Source organism: Haplochromis burtoni, unplaced genomic scaffold, assembly GCF_018398535.1.
Source record: "Haplochromis burtoni strain Fernald_Lab_line unplaced genomic scaffold, NCSU_Asbu1 Contig_40, whole genome shotgun sequence".
Taxonomy (NCBI): domain Eukaryota; kingdom Metazoa; phylum Chordata; class Actinopteri; order Cichliformes; family Cichlidae; genus Haplochromis; species Haplochromis burtoni.
The window spans coordinates 1,948,757-1,967,559 of NW_024582401.1; the positions used below are offsets into that span (position 1 = coordinate 1,948,757).

Consider the following 18,803-nt stretch of genomic DNA (forward strand, 5'->3'; position numbering starts at 1 on the left):
ACTTAAAATCCCCCCAAAAAACACAACCCCAAAACAAAGCCAGTTGGTGATGACATAGTTTCAAATACCCATCATTTATTCACAGTCTATAACTTTTTGCAGTATTATAACGTTGTTGTTTTTTTTACATAGGAACTATCTGAACTCTAGCAAACTATATCTGCCAACCAAGGAGCTTGCTATCATTACAGCTCAGCAGAGCGGGAGACTATTTGTCTTTACATCCAGTCACATTGCCATGAGCATGAGGCTGAGCAGGGGTAGATATGTGATTCTATCTGTACAGATGGCAGGTTTGTTTGGCAGGAAGAAAATAGCAACGACATGAACCTGCTCAGGATGCAGTTTGCTGATTTATTTATGTACCTATTTATTTTGGAGTGACTGGGTTCTAGTTTATGAAAGAGAGACTGATGCTAACTTTTTCAAATGTATTTTCTTACTGCTGCACAAGGTGAGTGACATTTACTTCCATTACATTCTGAAGAGAGGCTGACATGTCTACAATCCCAAACTGGGCAACTCACAGCAAAGGAAACTAGATGGATAAAAAAAGTGCCACAGTTTAGAGGAAAAGTGTGAATTTTATCTGCTTGACTGACAGGTGTCTCACTGTATTAGCTCCACCTACACTTCCGCCCCATTTCCCAAAGCTGGCTTTCGGTAAACCCGAATCCAATCACACCAGAGGCTTCATCAAATAAATCTGATACATCTTTGATCCACACACATCAGCTTTAAGGACTTCAACCTACAGCCACACATCATCACCAAGCTACAGCAGGCTACACCCTTCTCTGGCTTTTTCCCCCCTGCTGTGATGTTGTAACAGGTCAGAAACCAGGCCACGGACACACTATTCCTCCTATAAATCAGCTGACTGATTCTCATCCATCTCACAGGGAAGGCTGTGGCATGTGTTTCCAAAGCAAACCCCCCCCCCCAAAACTGGAACATATCCATAGTAACCCCAGCTGTCAAGAGGCCTATATCTGTCACACTTGTTGAGTAGCGTCGGTCTCTAGGCAGCGGGGGAGGGAAAACAACTCCATGTGGCAAACCAGTTTATTTCTAATAGCATGTGTGCGATCAATCTCCTCGTTATGAACGGGCGCTGCAGTGGAGGGAGTCATTCAGCATTTGTGACAGGTGTGCAGTATTGACCGAAGGGAAGATGAACAGCATGCGCGCGTGCGACTCTGTACGTGCGCCTACGACAGAGAGACAAAGAGGCTGACAGCCTCAATTCTGACTTCCAGTTTTCAATCTTGGCTAAAACTTCTTTTCATGAAGCCGGTCGTATTGCTTTCCCGCCAATTATCACAGTGGGCACAGACGGCAAAGGTCACTTCACCCGTGTCCCTCAAAACTCTTGCTGGCACCTTCTTTCCATATTTAACATCCCGCAGTATGAATTACAAAGTCGAGGCGCCCGCCATGATTGAATTTGCACTGTGCGCCAACATCCCCTGTTAGGAATCACTGTCTTGTCCAATTAAGAGAGGCCTTGTTATTGGCCAAATTGTGAGTAGCCCCATTAATGTAGGGTGGGGGAGTCTATCCTTTAACTGCTTTAACTGACATATTAATGTTGACATCCTCTCAGAGTTGCATGGCGCGTGGCGTGAAGACTGTAAATTTAATTGACTGTCAGGGTGTCCTTGATTCTTCCTGCTCCAAGCGTGGAACCAAAAAGCGAGCAAAGTGAGAGAAAAATGCGTGCCATGGACTTGTATTTATCTGCCGCCATAAACAGCAAGGGGAGAGACAGATTATGAGCGGCCGCCATCTAATGGGAACCAAGGCCTTGTTGAGGTGCTGAGTTTTATTTACAGATACTCTTCAGACTGACACGCTGGACTCGACTATCCTTAATAATAATAAAAAAAATAGAAAGCAGAAGTGGAGGAGCGTGTCAGTATTCAATTTCCAACAGCGAACGCATGTCGGAGGCCGTCTTTTTACATATGCACGACGCGTTACATGATGCATTCGCAGTGAGCCAAGCGTTATGGGTAATATATTACTGGAATTACTGGGAGGCGGTGGAAAGGTAAGCATCATTCGTCAGGGGACTCATCAATGTCTGGCGAAAAAATGGGGACTAATGACTGTGCAGCAGGGGGAAGGAGAGAGGCTAACTTTATCTCAATCAATGTCAACAAATATCATGGTGACTGTACAGCTGTCACCAGCGTCCATTGGGGGGGGACTAACAGTTTTTGTCAAGGTGGCGACGTCTGTAAACTAGAATGTGAAATTGAAATATTTCCAGCACTGCAACAAGTAAACTTTAATAGATGACACCACCAATCAGCAGCGAGAAAAACAGGTTGGAAAACGACAGTGACAGTGTTAATCTCCTGCCTCATAAGATATAAATCACAAACAATAAAAAGTCTGACAGTCTGTTTTTAAAATGCTTCCCAACAGTTTGTGCATCAATAGCACACTTGAGCTTTATTCCCCGTCAAGACGGTGTATGAAAGACAAAAAACCGAGGTAAATATACGGCATTTTTTCCTTTATTTGTTTTGTAATGGCAAGATGTGTGTGACTCCTCTGGTGGTAAAGGGTAATCGGACTATATAGAAGTCTATGAAAAAAATACCCCTGCATCTCACTTGATTTATGACTTAAGCATTTCCATAGTGATGTTATGGTCTGTCATGCTAGTTTTAAGTCTTTTTTTTTCATACAGCATGATGTCCATTTTGTAAATTATGGTCCCAGTTAGAATATAATAGATGACAAAGCAGGACATCTACCTGGTTACCTAGCTACCTGTATGAAAGTCTTCAGCCATACTTTATTTCTCTATTTTCTGCTAGGACAAACACGTACAAACATAAATGGAAATACCGTATAAAGCAAAAACAGAGTTTGTAAAGAGGTTTAAAGTCAATATTTGGTATCATCGCCTCAATTCTTCATCACAGCCTGAACTCTATTAGGCAGCCGTCTTGTCATGTCTTTAAGGAGTCTTCAGGAATAGTTCTCGAGGCTAATTGAAAGACATTTAAAGCTCTTCTTCGAATGTTTCTGCCTTTTGTTCTGTTCTCTGTCAAGACGATCTCACACTGCTTCAGTAATGTTGACGTCTGTGCTCTGGGGAGGACAATCCATGAACATTTGTTGGGTGTTTTTCTACCTAGACATTAGCAATGTCAATGACAATGATACTAACACATGTTAGTGTTAGTATCATTGTCATGATGAAAAATGAAGCTGTTGCCAATTAGATTCTTTCCAGAAGGTGCTGCATGGCGGATCCAAATCTAAACATACTTTCCTGCATTAATAATTTTAACAAATTCAACAAGATCTCCAATGACACTGACTGAAATACAGCCCCAAACCACGACCAAGCCTACACGCTATTTTATAGATGGTAGATACTCACTGTTGACCTCTCCGGACCTCCTCTGTAATGATGAATATTTGAACCAAAAATTTCAAATTTGGATTCATCACTCTCTAAAACCACATTTTTCAGTCCAGTTCTTGTGTAATTTGGCATACCTCAGCCTTTTCTCCAAGTTTTCCTTCTTTAAGAAAGGCTTCTTGACAGCCACCCTTCAGAGATCATTTCTGATGAGGCTTCAGTAAAAAGTAAAGCATCTTTCAGGTTCTCTGTCAAGTGGATTTTTTCCTATTTCTTTAGGACATGATTTTCATCTGATGTTGATGTTGTTTTTAGGCCTGACACTTTCTCTTTCGCCTTCTCCTTTTCCAGTTTTAGTGATTTAAACAGCCAAACAAGAAAAACATTCTTCTTAAAATGATGAGATACATGGACTGGACTGAAAAGGAGCGGAAAAGCTGACAATTTCCATGGAAAAACTCTGAAAGACGCTCAAAAGGATTGGAAGGACTATTGCTCTAGACCACTTTTAATAATTACATGACAGTCTGGCTCCGTAGAAGTAAATTCAGTTAAATGAGCGGTCGCTCAAGACTGCAGGATTTGGGCTATTGTTAATTGAAGTCACTAAATATCACTTTCTGAGGTCTTTGATTACCACAGCATCGCAAATTGTCCCTGTTTTGATGCTTTGGTTGCATTAAAAGCTACTTTAATGGGTTGACTGTTCATTTTTTCCAGTGATGATTTTTTTAAGCCATTTTTTTTATTAGCAAAACTAGAACCTCAGTTGGTAACAAATCAGTAGTTAACAGTGTGTTGGTTAAGCCTGTCTTTTCCATATAATATGTTTTTCTTTCCCTTCAAAAATAAAAGACAGCTCATGCAAGACTGTATTTGTTGGCCTGATTGCAGGTCAAGTTCACAAAGCAGCCAGTGTTTTATTTGCAGACATGTTAAACAGCTGAGATGCATTGCAGTAAATATCTCAAACAGATACACAAGCAAATAGGCCAACAGAAAGATAAAAGGACCCAGCAAAAGCCAGAGTGTAACACAGTAGTGGTGTTGCCAGTGAAACATTTTAGAAATCTCTTACTGTATTTAGGATGCATTCAACTTGTTTAGCTCCATTTGCAGTGCCCAGGTGCATGCTCTTTTATTCTGCTCTGCATTCAGGACCTCTGAAGCTCCTTTTCACTCTGATTGTAATCCATGTTCAGAGGTGAGAAGAAGAATAAATGCATAGTTATTACCTCAGAGAGGCTAAAGAGAGACCTTATGTGATCTCTCAAGTTTCTATTTCATATCAAATCAAAAATGGCTGTGCGCTGCATCGAAAGAGGACTCTTCTCCATTCAGCTCACCAACGAGTAACAAAACCTGCACTTTCAGGGATTCATCACACAGCTCTGCTGAGCAGCTATTGTATAGTACAGCAAAAGTGGCCAACAAGGGAGCTGATTGTGCATTTAAAACAATAACAGCAACACAACCCATTATTAGAAGGCACTTTTTTAATGACCAAGCACAGATCAGAAACTTTGATTACACAAATTGTCCAAAAATGACTTTCCAACTCATAATTTTGCTGTCTGTGCCAAATATTTATCAAAAGGCCTCCTAAATCATTTGTTTCTGCATTTTTCCTCCTTTAAATGTCAGCAATTGCTCTCAGAGCTAGAGTAATAAATGAAGACTTCTGGGTATAGTTCATTATTTAATGAGAAATGAATGAACAATTCTCAAATAAGTGATTTTCACCTGTTAGTGCTGGTGTCCGTACACACAATAGCCTCCAAGAAACAACCGTACAAGATGTTTCAAGTTAAAGAAACCTGACTCCAAAAAAATGGATTGAACATCGTCTCCTGAAAATACCGAACAGTGGAAGTGCATCCAGGAGTTGGGAGGGTTGGGGGTTTACTCCAACATCTATCTTGATATGCTGTATTAAGCAAAAATACACATAATTATTCTGTTCGCCCAACCATTCAGGCCATATCAGCATTCTAACAAAGAGGAACCACAGCAGAGGACAAACGCATACATTGTGCTACCTATGCATGCTGAGGATTAGTATGGCAGATATGCGGTGCATGTTTTTGCACCGTTCCACTCAGAGTACAAATGCAGACAAAGCATTACTCAGAGATGAGTGTTTGGAATTTAATAATGTACGGATGATAGCAGTGCACGTGTGCAGCGCTCTGCAGGTTTTGTGTGATTGTGTGACCCGGCAAAACAGAAGGCAAGTGCAACATCACAGAGTCTTCGTGCCTAAGGAAGTCAGTCAGGTTGTTGAATTTCACTTAATGGGCTGAAACAGTTTTCACAGTATACAGTAAAGCCCCATGCATTTGTCTTACTAGAGATTCAAACATTTGACTTATTGATTTTTCCTTTTTCCTTTAACTGTTCTGGTTTACACTAAATGTGGTGGTGGTGGTCAGAGGGCCCGGTGGCGCCAGTGTCCGGCAGCCTCGCCTCTGTCAGTGCGCCCCAGGGTGGCTGTGGCTACAATGTAGCTTGCCATCACCAGTGTGTGAATGTGTGTGTGAATGGGTGGATGACTGAATGTGTAAAGCGCTTTGGGGTCCTTAGGGACTAGTAACGACCATTTACCAGGCCAGGCCATTTAAATTGATGTATTTCCACATTTGAGCCAAAGCGTTTGGCAAGTAAAAGCTTTACAGCTGTAAAAGCCAACCAAAACTTGAATTGTTTGCAGGATTTTGACAGTATATAACACGTCCTCCACACGCCAGGACTTCTATCAAAGAAAAGCCATGCTGTGATTCAAGTTTTGGCTCTTGAATGAGAACATAAACCCAGATACTTTATGCAATAAACATGCAACATAAAAAAGCAAACAAAAAAAATGTAAAAACAAACCCTCCACTAGATTTGTCTGAAACAAAAGAAACACCGATTTAAAAAAAACAAAAACAAAACACCTGCATCACTGGGATACTCACCTGCCCACTCCCGCTGCTTCTTTCTGTTCCATAAAAATGAAAGCAATGCAATTTCAAACTGGCTTTCATTGCCCAGAATCCCATTTTTACAATGTAGCTTTAACTTGCAACCAGTGTGGCTTCTAATAAAGCTGTGCAATCTAAAAGAAAAGGAACAAAAGCCAGAGGTCTGGCTCGAACGGGGTGTTCATTTATCAGTGGACACGTTTCAAATCCTTGCCCCAGGCAATGGCTCGTGAAGCATCCGAAGAGATGGCCCGTGGGGACTTCTGCTGGAAAAGCAGAAAGCCCTTTGATGAACCTTGGGCCATCCCCGCACCTGCGTCCAATATGCATTGGTAAAAAGATATTAGATGCAAGCAGCTGTTGCAAAAAAAGAAAAGAAAAGACTGGCAGTACACTGCCTTATATATGCCAGTGTTGATATTTCTAGCTTGCATCTACATTTTTAATTACTCTTAAGATGGAGACATGAGACGCTCATGTAAACATCTGATTTTCTACACAGGCCACAACTCCATGATTAGTCCATCAGGAAAAAAATACTCACCGATCATTGTTTCACTCACTATTAAACTGGCTTCTTTTAAGTGTGAGAATGCTAATATGCGGGACTTTCAGGCATGTACTTCTTTTCATATAATATTATAATATAACATGTTTCCTGTCTCCCTGGTGTGTATATAACCCACATTGTTTCCCTTAGTTTTTTTGGTTTATTTTCTTTGTTCATGTTATTTTCCAAACTGCCATCAAACATGCTGGCAGTCATTTAGCCAACATAAAAACTCTGTAACCAGCATGCCACCTGATGCATGATGCATCGCTTGATTTTGTCATCATCCTGGGTTTGTCTGGAATGTTAACTGTCATCACTTTAACAGGCTCGATGCAGCAATAGTGCATTTCCCATGCCTAGAAAAAGAAAGAACCAAGAACATTGGGTGTCTTCCTCTCACCAGCACATACTATTGAACTAAGCAGTGTTCATTGCATTGACTGGCTGTGCAACGGAAGTACACACTGAACGCAAACTGCAGCCTGCAGTGTTAAAAAGGGGATTTGATGTAAAGATTTTAGGTTAGATTATTAAAAACAAAACAGAAGGATCATAAAAACAGCTTTGAGCAAAAGAAGATTAAAGGTTATTTAGTATTTAGAGAAAAAAGGAGACCCCTTGGCTGCACTACTTCTGGCTTTTCCTGACTATATAACTCATGGATTGCACCACACCCATCTTTGAAGTTCACCTTTACTGAACCCAATACACATGTGTGACTGAATAATTGCACTGGCTGAATCTGTCTACAAAGTACAGATATATAAACACCCCCTACATCTCAAAACCAGCCTAGGTGGTATTTCCTGTTACAATATGTGCTTCCAGAGGCACACTGTGCCATGCTGACAGCAGGGCTGTGCCGTATTACATCAGCCACAATATTATCCTAATAATACTGGTATAAATTTTTATGTGATACAAGAATGTTGTTGTTGTAACATTGCTACAGTGCATTTACATTCTCTATTGCACACAACAACGAGACAAGCCCAAGCATGTCTGAGAGCAAGAGCCATGCGTTAGCCTCCAATTAGGGCTGTTCGATATAAAAACGTCTATCGTTTCATTTTACGCTATTGTTTGTTTCGTGGTGTCGCAAAATAAACTGTTTACGGCAATATTTTTTCATTGTTTTGATGGTCACTGTAGTGGCTATATTAATTTCTTAAAGTTCTCTCTTTCTCTTATATTTTATATAACCCCACTACGGACGGAGAAGCGACTGTTTTTATGCGTTGTGGTTAGCAACAACGACGGTAACAGCATCGCGTGTCCGCTTGTTTATGTTCCACATAAACCTTTCAAAATAAACTGAATCACATGAAAGAGCAGATTATTTATGGATGAGAAGTAAAAAAGAGCCGCCAGGTGCTAAAAAATAAACCTTAGACTCAAACGTTAGAACAGGATTTTCCCCGCAGCACGCCGTGTAATAAATACTCACAAAGAAAACGGCGGCTGTTACAACTTATGTCTAAAAATGTATCGTTTCATGCATCGGTTAAAACACTCGACTCCAAGTACACGACACGCAGCTGGAAACACTTCCCGCAAGACGAGCTGCCCGAGATTCACAGAATTTACAGAAAATGTTAAATTTTTGTGATTTATATCGTTATCGGACGATAGAATTCTTATATCGGGATATGAGATTTTGGTCATATCGCACAGCCCTACCTCCAGTGATGATTTACTACCTATAAAAGGAGCTACCTCAACAATCTCCAACATAGCTGTTCCCACCAAAGGTGAAAACAACAAACTTGTTTCACCATTTGAGGAAAAACATAGAGTACAACCAGGCTACAAGGGCATAGACAGTAAGTAGCTGGTAATTTGAGACACAAATGCAAAACTAGCACTGGGTAGTTGGGCTCCATATGACAGGAAGAGCAAATGGTGGATGGAAATTACTGATGTGGTTGCAGCAGGTAAAAGTTACAACATCACAGGTAGAAAACTTTTTTCAGGTTATGTTAACTTCAATGATTCTTAAACAAAATTAAGTAGTTATGTTACACTTTTACTACCTAGGCTACTTTTGTGCCTACATTTGGTTTATGCTGTAGCTGGATATAATCCTGTGTCACTACTATTGCAGTGTAATGCAACTGCTGCCTGCACCTTGTTTCAGTAGATTCCAATTAGGTAGTCTTAGATCAGTGACAGTCACACGTCGGAAAAGAGGGATGGAAAATGCCCCTCATTTATTTACTTATAAATGCTGCTGTTTGCAGCCTGCAAGGATCGATAAAACGTTCAGTATTTTTTTTCCTGTAATGACTTCTTGAAATACCATGATATATTTTTGAAGCTATATTGCTCACTTCTAATTGAGACGTACAAACACACACAGCTAGCCATACCACATGTTTGCAGCTGGTAACAGAGTATGATGACTACTCTCCAAATGCCATAGTGTGGGACCATGTGATTTCGCTCTATTACAGCAAACACTGAGCCTTGATGAAGTTTTGGTAGGTTCAAGGAAATATCTGCAAATTAATGTGGTTGTTGTAGGTACTGTTGAATATGGAGTAATGTTAAAACTATTTACATATGCAGCATTGTGCAAAAGTCTTGAGCCAATATCATTTCTTTATATTTTACTAGCAAAACGTGAATTAGGTATAGTGACTTTTTGAAACGTGCAAGCATAAATGGAAATACAACACATAAGACAAAATCAGAGTTTGGAGAGTTCCAATGAGCAATCAAATTCAAATCATAGTTGATATATGGTATGGCCGCTTTTATTCTTCAGCACAACTCTCATAGGCAGCTTTCCAGTCGTTTCTTAAAGCAGTTCTCCAGGCTTCTTGAAGGACATTCAAAACTCTTTAGATTTTGGCTGCCTTTTGCTCTGTTTTCTGATGTTCAAGATGATCTTCCACTACTGTTGAGGTCCAGGCTCTGTGGAGGCCAATCCACCCACAACACCACTGGCTTTCTGAAGACCCAAACCATGACAGTGTCTCCACCGTGTTTTCCAGATGGCTGCCTCTCTTTCCTGACCTCCTCTGTACACATTGAAATTTCTGTTTTAAACTGTTGTCAAATTTGAATTTCATGAGATCTGTTGACTCTCTTTCAGTCCAGTTCTTGTGTAATTTGCCATAAATCAACCTTTTCTCCCAGTTTCCCTTCCTTAAGAATGGCTTCTTGACAGCCACCCTTCCACTGAGACCATTTCTGACGAGACTTCTGCAAAAGTGCAGGACCTCTCCGGCCCTATACCAGGCTTTGCTGAATAAAAAGACTATTTTATGTCTGCCATAATGTTACTGTATGTTTGGCATTTAGCAGAGATTCAGGTAAAGAAACTGGGAAACATTATACGTTTTGTGACAGGCAGAAAGTGCCCAACACTGCAATTTATGTGTAGATACAGTGTTGTATTCCTGTGAAAATGGTCAGGACTAAACTGACAATTAGTGTAAAAGCAGCCAACATTCAAAGAACAACTTTGAAAGACCTTCAGAAAGCTCAAACTATTGTTCAAGGCCACTTTTTTAAAATTACGAGCCTGGGTCCTTGGAAGTGTGAGGTGGCTCACGACTTTTGCACAATACTCCGTACAGAGATGAGACTTACCTGAGCCTCTCTTCGACACAACTTTCAGGCAGTGGACCACAACAGCATGAAGCAGGATCAGAAGAGGGATGGGAGCTTTCATTTTTTTTTTATCAGTCCTACAAAGAAAGAAAAGCATGTGTTATAACTCCATACTGAGGCAAGCTGTGAATGTGCTCAAACCATCCAAGAAAAATAAAAGACAATGATTTTGGCAGAAGATGTTTCCTTAAAAAAAAAAAAAAAGAGGTCCTGAGCCAATAATTACAGAGTTTCTATCAGCCTTAAGGTCAGTTGGAAAAAAATCAGCATCTCTATGTGCAAATTTTGTTTATCTGCTTCTGCTTTATTTATATTAGCACCTCTTCAGGGACTTATTGTATAATCAGGGCAATGCTGTTAATGAAATGTCAAGACGCATCTCTATCAAGCCAAACCAGGCTTTTCTGCTTTGTCAACTGCCTTCAACACTCATCCCCCTTTACTTGCAACCAAAATAACACAATCAGGTGCCTGCTCAGATCTCTCTGTGAGCACAAATGTTCGGAAATGCTCTGTGAGAAGTGGATAACAGTGAATCTGGCTTAATATATTGAAAACTCCTTAAATTGTAGCTTGTAGTGACACTAATTGCGGTGATAATGGGGATAAGATGGCATTTCAATCGATGCCAGTCAAACGCAGTAGGTTTAAAGCTATTACACTCCAATTACGAATTCCTGCCTGAATCCATGTGTGTGCTAGAATGATGAACTTAAACACTGAATTAACTGTCATTATGATGTATGTATTATGGGATATTTTAATGTAATATGCAAGACAGGTCTGTTTCCTAATAAAGAAAAGAAATGTATCTTTGCATTAAAGACAACAACTGCCCCAAACCATCTCTGCGCTTACTCGGGTCCCCTGCAATACACAGGAGTATGCTGAAAATGATGGATTGACGAACACACAGGGATTCTTTGATTTATTAGTGAGATGATAAAGTACACCTTCAAGCCAATTTAATCTAAGATAAAACAGATGGGCCCAAAGTTCGCTGCAGTTAATAGTGTTTATTCAGACTTTGCCAGCAGCTACAAACATTCCTCAGCAATACACTTGGTTCTAAAATTCCTCCATAGGCTACAAGGGTCCTTCAAATGGCATTTCAGTCAGGACAAAGATGCTTCACATTGAAGCCTGAAAAGCTGTATCAGAAAGCCTTTTTGGAGAAACTCTGAACAGTCACAATAACTCTTGAGAAATTCGGAGGCATGCGAAACTGGGCAGCAGCCAAATATGCGACATTGCTGCGTTCCCTCTTGTCAAAGGCTTATTGTCATCGGCTCTTGCTTTCTGCAACCAATGCCACCTCAGAAAAGCTACACGTCACTACAGAAAAATCTTATCTTTTTAATTAGTTTTCCATGGTGGGTGCAAGTCTGCAACATTAGCACAAAACCTGTGGCCCCTTTCTTTGGTTTGAACACAGAGGAAGTAACTGAATCACCAGTTCTGTTCTGTGTCCCTGCGGCTAACAGTGATATCCAAGACTGTAAAAATCAAAGAGAGCACCACTGAAAAGGTTAAGAAAGTGCACTCGTGATGTGCTGTAATTAATTTTGTTGGTACTGACTATACTGATGAGGAAAATACAGTAATGCTCTTATTCTCTTGGGGTGTAAATATAGCTTTGCCAAGATAGGAACAAATGATGGGTTTAAATATACAGAAGAATCAGGTAGTGGGAGGAAATTGGCTCCATAATTCAAGTTTCACAAAGCTGTTGTTGAAGATACTGGTCTATTTTTTCATAGGAACTTGAGAAATATATGATCCAAGTGTACAGACATGCAACAGTAAGGTATCGTGGTATGATATTACAAAAATGGATAAAAGCAAAGAGACAAAATAGGATATGCAATGCCAGCTTTATCCTCCAAAAATAAATAAATAAATTAAGCACTGCATTCAGTGTTTTATCATTAAAATATATGTTAAAACTAGTTTATTTTTTTAGGGTGTGATGTGGACTATATAGAGCAAAGTTAGTTTGGATTATTGACATTTGAGCCTTTATTGATGGTGAACTTCAAGGGGTGTTGAAAAGTCTTACAGTCTGAGAGAAGAAGCTGCCCCGCCGTCAGCAGACTCTTGCATCTCCTGCCAGAAGAGCAGCAGGGTAAACAGACTCAGTCTGGACCAAATGATGTCCTGTTCTGTGGGCTCTGTGTATGCAGTGAGTCTTCCCAGTGCTGAACATAGATGCAACACCAGTGTTTTGTAAGGAATCCTCCATACAGTGCTGATAAAACTTTGCTTATGTTGTTCCAAGTCAAAGTTTTTGAATTGTGAAAAAACCTTGTGCACACTGTACTAACAGTTTGGGCCATACATTTAGGATAATGGCAGATCCTTTGTAATTTTCCTTTTGTATACTACCACAGTGAATTTTAAGTCAGAAAATCAAGATGTGATTAAAGCACAGAATTTCAGCTCTATTTCCAGGGGTTTAACAAAAGTATTAAAATAGAAATTTAGATATTACATCCATTTTTATACACAGTGTGTCCAGTTACTGATTAGCCCCTGAAAATAGGAAGACTAACATAAATTTAAATATAGGAATATAAGGTACTTTTCTTAAACCCTCTGGAATGAGTGACTCCTTGAACTCTAGAAGCCATGGAGTAACTACTGTGTTTCCTCCCTTGAGATGCTCTGTGGGGCCTTTGATGCAGCCAACGTAAGTTGGTACACGTTTGTGACTTTCTGCCTTCAGTTTTGTCTTCAGAGTAAGCGTGCTCTATTGGGTTCAGATTAAGGACATCGAAGAATGTCCCATTTCTTTGTCTTGAAAAACTCTTTGGTTGCTTTTGCACTATGCTTTGGCTTATTATCCATCCAGAGTACAGCCCTGTAGACTTCAGAATATATCCTGCTACTTCAATCAGCATTCACATCATCAATAAACACTAGTGATCCAGTTTCACAGGCCCATGCTGTAACATTGTCTCCACCATGTTTAACAGATGATGCGATATGATTTATTAGCTCTTTCTATACTTTTCTCTGCCCATCTGTCTGGTACAAATTAGTCTTGGTCTCTCCAAAGTATACTTTTCACAGCTGTGCAGGCTCTTTCAGATGTTTTCTGGCAAACTCTTATTTGTCATTCTTGTTCGTGAGTGTAGTCAATGGTTTGCACCTTGTTGTAAACCCTTTGTGGCTACATTCATGAAGATATCTCTTGATTGCAGACACTGAATTTGCCTTAACTTGACTTACTTTGATGTGGTGAAGAAGATTTTCTTAACCAAGGAAAGAATTTGTGATCACCCACTTTAGTTTTCATTCGTTGGACCACATATTGCCAGTTTAAAAAAATAAAAACAAAAATCCAAGCCCATAAAACTGCATGTCAATCAATTTTCTGGTTACTGCTGAAACCCCTTGAATTGAAGCTGAAGGTCTGCACTTCAATCACATCAATGATTTCAACTCCACTGTGATGTTATACAGAGGAATAATTACAAATGCTGTGCCACTGTCCAAAAACACATGGACCTGACTGTATGATGTGGGCCTGTGGCTGTCAATCCCATCAATCGTGGGTGTGGTTGTCCTGAATTCAACTGCAGAAGGCAGCCCTTAGTTGAGCTTGTAAAAAAAATGTTTGCAGAGTAAGTGGTTGCTATTTTGTGCCAACATGAAAAACAGAATTCCGTTCACTTCGGGCATATTTGAGCATCAGGTGAAACTTTTGAGCGTTTTGTGAACAATTGTGAAACGTCATGCAAAAAGCACAAAATATATTAATTCGGCATACAAGCTGATGCATTCATCTGGCAGCCAGGTTTTCTTGTGTTTGCAATCCATCATTTCTCACTGAGGTTGGTGTTTGAAGCTTTTTTTTATGGCTGCAGTCGACTTTGAACAGCTTGCTTTTTTTGTTTAACAAGATATCTCTCTAACCCTAAATATCCTATCATCTTCCTCCTCCCAGCATGATCGGTTAATTATAACAACACTCTGTGGTTACTCCTTTTTTATCGGTCTGTCCAATACAAAGCATAAATTTGCCAGAGTTCAAGCAGTCCATAGTTTCAAAATTGATTGCACTGATTACTCGAGTATTGAGTAGACTGGCATGAAAGCCAATGAAAGTGATCTGATTGCTGGTGGCAGACAGGGCTTGTAGCCAGCAGGAATGTTTGACTGCACTCATACCCGACAAGTCCAAGAAAAAATATAATTAAGTTAGACTTGTGTTGTCTAACTTTCATGCTCTGGGTCTGATGTTGCTGGAGTATGTTTAAGAAGATGGCCACATACTCAAGGGCTTATTGAGGTCAAACACCCAAGTTGTTATCAGTAATCATGAAACGCGTTTCGATGTATTATTGTCGCTATCGTCTTACTTCTTGGCACATGGTTATGAGCCATTGAGAAGGGAAAGATTCAGTGCAGCTGTCGAACTGTCAGAAATATGATCAGAAACACAATAGAGTGGAAAGAAGAGATATCCTCCTTCAAGAAATGAATGGATACTAGATGTCCAAGAAAAATATGAAATTGTTTTTTGGGGTTTTTTAAATCCTCCCTCAAAAATCCCCCTGTGAAAGCTTGTCCTGTCAAACATTTCACAGTGTATCATCCTTTAAAGAGAAGCTCATCCAAAAGGTGCTGTCACCTGCCTCTCATTCCTTGATTGTTTTTTTCCTCAAGCCTCCACTTTCGTCTTTACCCTGACAGTGCTTCCTTCTCAGTGGATCCATCCAAAATTCAATTATTTTTGAGGAGGGTTCAGGAAGAGAGATGGGGCACTCTCTCAACACTCTCGGGGTTCAGAGTTAGCCCCAAGGAGTGCATCTCAGAGTCACGCACAAACAGTTTCGCAAATCTATGACCGAGACTTTAACGCTTTAGTACAGCTCGCCAGATGGACTTTGAGATGATGATTTATACGGATCTCTAATTTTATATCTCTCTTGCTCTGTCACACACTTTTGGGAGTTCACATTGAGGGTCCCCTTTCCTTCTTCCTCAGTCATATCTGATGTTTCTTGATGACGTTCGTTTCTCTGTTACCCGGGAAACCAATGGGAACTAACAGGAAGAAGCTATTACGGACAAATTCGGATGACATAAATTCTTGTCCCGGTTATTGGGTAAAGATTTCAGATCTGTGGGCTGGAGCTTTGATTGAACTGAAGTGTAAAACTTGGACTCTTTGTCTGTGTTTGTTCATCCATTGCTGAGCGTTTCATCCTGGATTCAAACCTTGGCTCAGTCTGACGGCCATGTGTGTCAAAATTATACAATCATTACTCTTTTTCACAGGAATGCTGACTGGCAATTTTAAAGTGAAAGTCTGTCTGGTAGTTTATGTAAAACTGCCAAAGTGAAAGTCATGAAATGTGGTGCAGATTTAGACCACAGGCAAAGACGTACTTCGTTATAACTTGGTGTGCATTCTTTCTTTTAAAATGACAAAATTTGTAAACTGGTCAAAGGATTTTAAGCATGGAGTTGCCAGGCAGGAGGAAAAGGGGAATACCTCTAGACATAGGGTGAGATGGAGACAGATGATCCGCTTTGGTGACCTCTACAGGGAGAAGCCAAAAGAAGCAGAAACGAAGGCACTGGTCTTGGCAGAGGATGTGCTCTCCGAGTCTTTTTGTAGTTCTCAAAAATTTTTACAAATAATACAGTCATTTAAAGGTAAAAAAAAAAAAATGCAGGATCTAATTTTAACTTTGTTCTTACCAAGGTCACTACGGGTGATTTGATTCACATAATGCCAAAAAGAAAAAAAATTCCCAAACATAACATGTGCTTACTCATTATGGACATACAGCCTCACTGCCTCTAGCCGTTACCCCTCTGTCCCCTACCTCCACTCGATAAATTGATATCTACTCTGCTTGGTGAGTTATTAACATTTCTATTTGTGAAAAACACTTTTCAGGCCCTTACACCCTTGGCTGACGCACACACACCCACAATCTCCCACCCACAGTCTGTGCTCTCTTCACTGAATTTTTCCATTTTAGATTATCTAATAACCTTGCCTTGCAAGCCTCCATGTTCCTGATATGTACCCAGGAAGTGAAAGAGAAAGAAGCGGTTGTTTTTCAAATTCACATGTTTAATACCATAAACGTCATTGTTTGGTGCAGGAACCAGAAGAAAAATGGCTTTTAATGATCAAGGGCACACATGTGAATAAATAACAAGCAGCAAAAAGTGGTTGAGTAGCAAAAATGTATGCAACGGTTTTCATTAGCTGCCATTTGTGGTAAGAATAAAGCAGTTTTAAAACTGCATATTTGAATGGATGCTAAGTGACACATTGAGGCTACTGGCTATGTGCTTTGGGAAATGGGAGTTTCTTATTAGTTAACCATCTAGCTACAATATGATGCCAATCTCATTTTATTTTCATGAGGGTGCCATGCTGCGAGAATTTTAAAAATGCTGAGGTCATTGAGTCAGACAAAACCACAGCAACCTATTTAAAGAGCTTGGCACATACCCAGTCCCCAAGAGATTTTGGACAAGTCTGTCACATATTCATTCATTTCACCTCTCTGCACGATTCATTGAAGTATTAATACGTTTTATGCAAATGTTTAACTCGCTACAGGATTGTTCACATGTTGTTTCAACACCCCTTTGACAATTTTAGGAACATCATTTTGCTTAAAATTATATCAAAATGACTCCAAAAAAACGTGAGAACTACTGCCTGCATGTTAAAGTAGAAAACGACAGACTACATTTCCAGAAATATTACTGAGGGGATGGGAATAATTTGCTTTTATGATTCCTGGAACACATTGTAATTATCACTTTTTCAACCTCATGATTTTGCCTCAGAGCAATAAGCATTTTATAAGTATTGCATTCCCCGACCAACTGGTGATTGGTCAGGAAATACACAAAATCTTCATTGTGATTGCTTTGATTGCTAGCAAATTGCAGTGGTCATCCATAGTTTACGTGGAAGACACTGACTTGTCAGCAAACAATCACTATTAATCCTTGAGCTGTAGGGAAACCTGCAAAAATGCAACGCAAACAGCAAAATGTTCACCTTCAAATTAAAGGTTTTGCCTTACAGCTTCAAATATCAAGAGGTGCAACAATTATTTTGAAGGCAAATACTATAGTCCATATTTACAGTTTGCATTGTACTTTTAACAGTGTCATTGCTTGTTGCAATCAATTTTGCGCTTTCAATCTCCAGCAATCCCTTGTCAATTTCTTACATATCACATATTTGTTCCAGCCACTGGTGGTTGCCAAGAAGTTCAAGAGGTTCACTGATCAGATTATAGGCCTGCATGAGTAGGGTCCTAGCATAGACAGTATATGTAGCTTCCAGGTCAGAAAAGTTCAAGTGCCTTAAAACTGCATTCCATCTAAAGGGTATAAGATGGGGATAGCTGTGGTTGCAAAATGGGTCAAATGTGACTGATGCACTATACAGTTTTTGGTCTTAGGAGTTTTTAGTGAACCATCAGGTGGAAAAACAGTTGCAAGGGAATCTAAGGACACACACAAACATACACACACAGGCACACATACAAACTGTCTTTGCAGTCATGTCCAAGTCTTAGTCCCAGTCCCTGAGCTGACTGCTAACTAGATTCTTTATCCCGCCTGGCTGTCAGGGAAATAACTATGACATTAAATGAATGAAACTCTCTTTGGATATTCCAGGGCAAGGCTAAAGCGAGATCCTTCGGGAGCTACCGAGAAGAAGACGTGAAAGCAGAGGAGAGGTTGAGGGTTCTTGGAAGGCGACCATGAGAGGCGTCATGAGATGGTGCCAAGCAGTAAACAGAGATGTTAATGGCAGGTAACACTGGCTTTATATTTAGAATATCCCTAGTTTATGAAAGTAATTAACATCAGTCTAACTGAGTTATCTCAATAACTCTCTATACAACATCTCACCACTAAATTTTACAGCGTTAATAGATGTTGATTTATCAAAACAGAGACACCTGTCCAGACTGTCAAAGAGTTGTTTGTTGGTGCTTTTCAAGCTGTCTAAAAGTTTTAAATGAACTCTGATGGATATTGATTTATAACAAAATATTACAGTGATGATTCACAGACTGGTAAATTAATACTGATGATGCTTCTCTTTTGCTACATTGCAGATCATTAAGCACTCTTTGAAACAACGCTACCACCCTCAAAGCAGACTTTTCTTGTAAACGTGCTGTAGGGACTCCCAGATGTTACCGCGGTACATTGCTTAAGGTAAAGTGCCCCCTTTATACTATTAGAACAATTGCCAGTTAGCATCTGGCTCATTCTTTATTCT

The 18,803-nt window shown here is 39.9% G+C and overlaps 1 protein-coding gene across 2 annotated transcripts in view; it reads right to left on the reverse strand.

Moving 5' to 3' along the window:
- LOC102314322 (interleukin-1 receptor accessory protein-like 1-B) overlaps positions 1–18,803 on the reverse strand; it is a 322,298-nt gene that overhangs the window by 289,040 nt on the left and 14,455 nt on the right. For both annotated transcript variants that reach the window (XM_005919973.3, XM_005919972.3), the window contains exon 2: positions 10,499–10,596. In XM_005919973.3, the coding sequence (XP_005920035.1) occupies positions 10,499–10,580 (82 nt within the window). In that variant the 5' untranslated portion in view covers positions 10,581–10,596. The remainder of the gene's footprint in view (positions 1–10,498; positions 10,597–18,803) is intronic.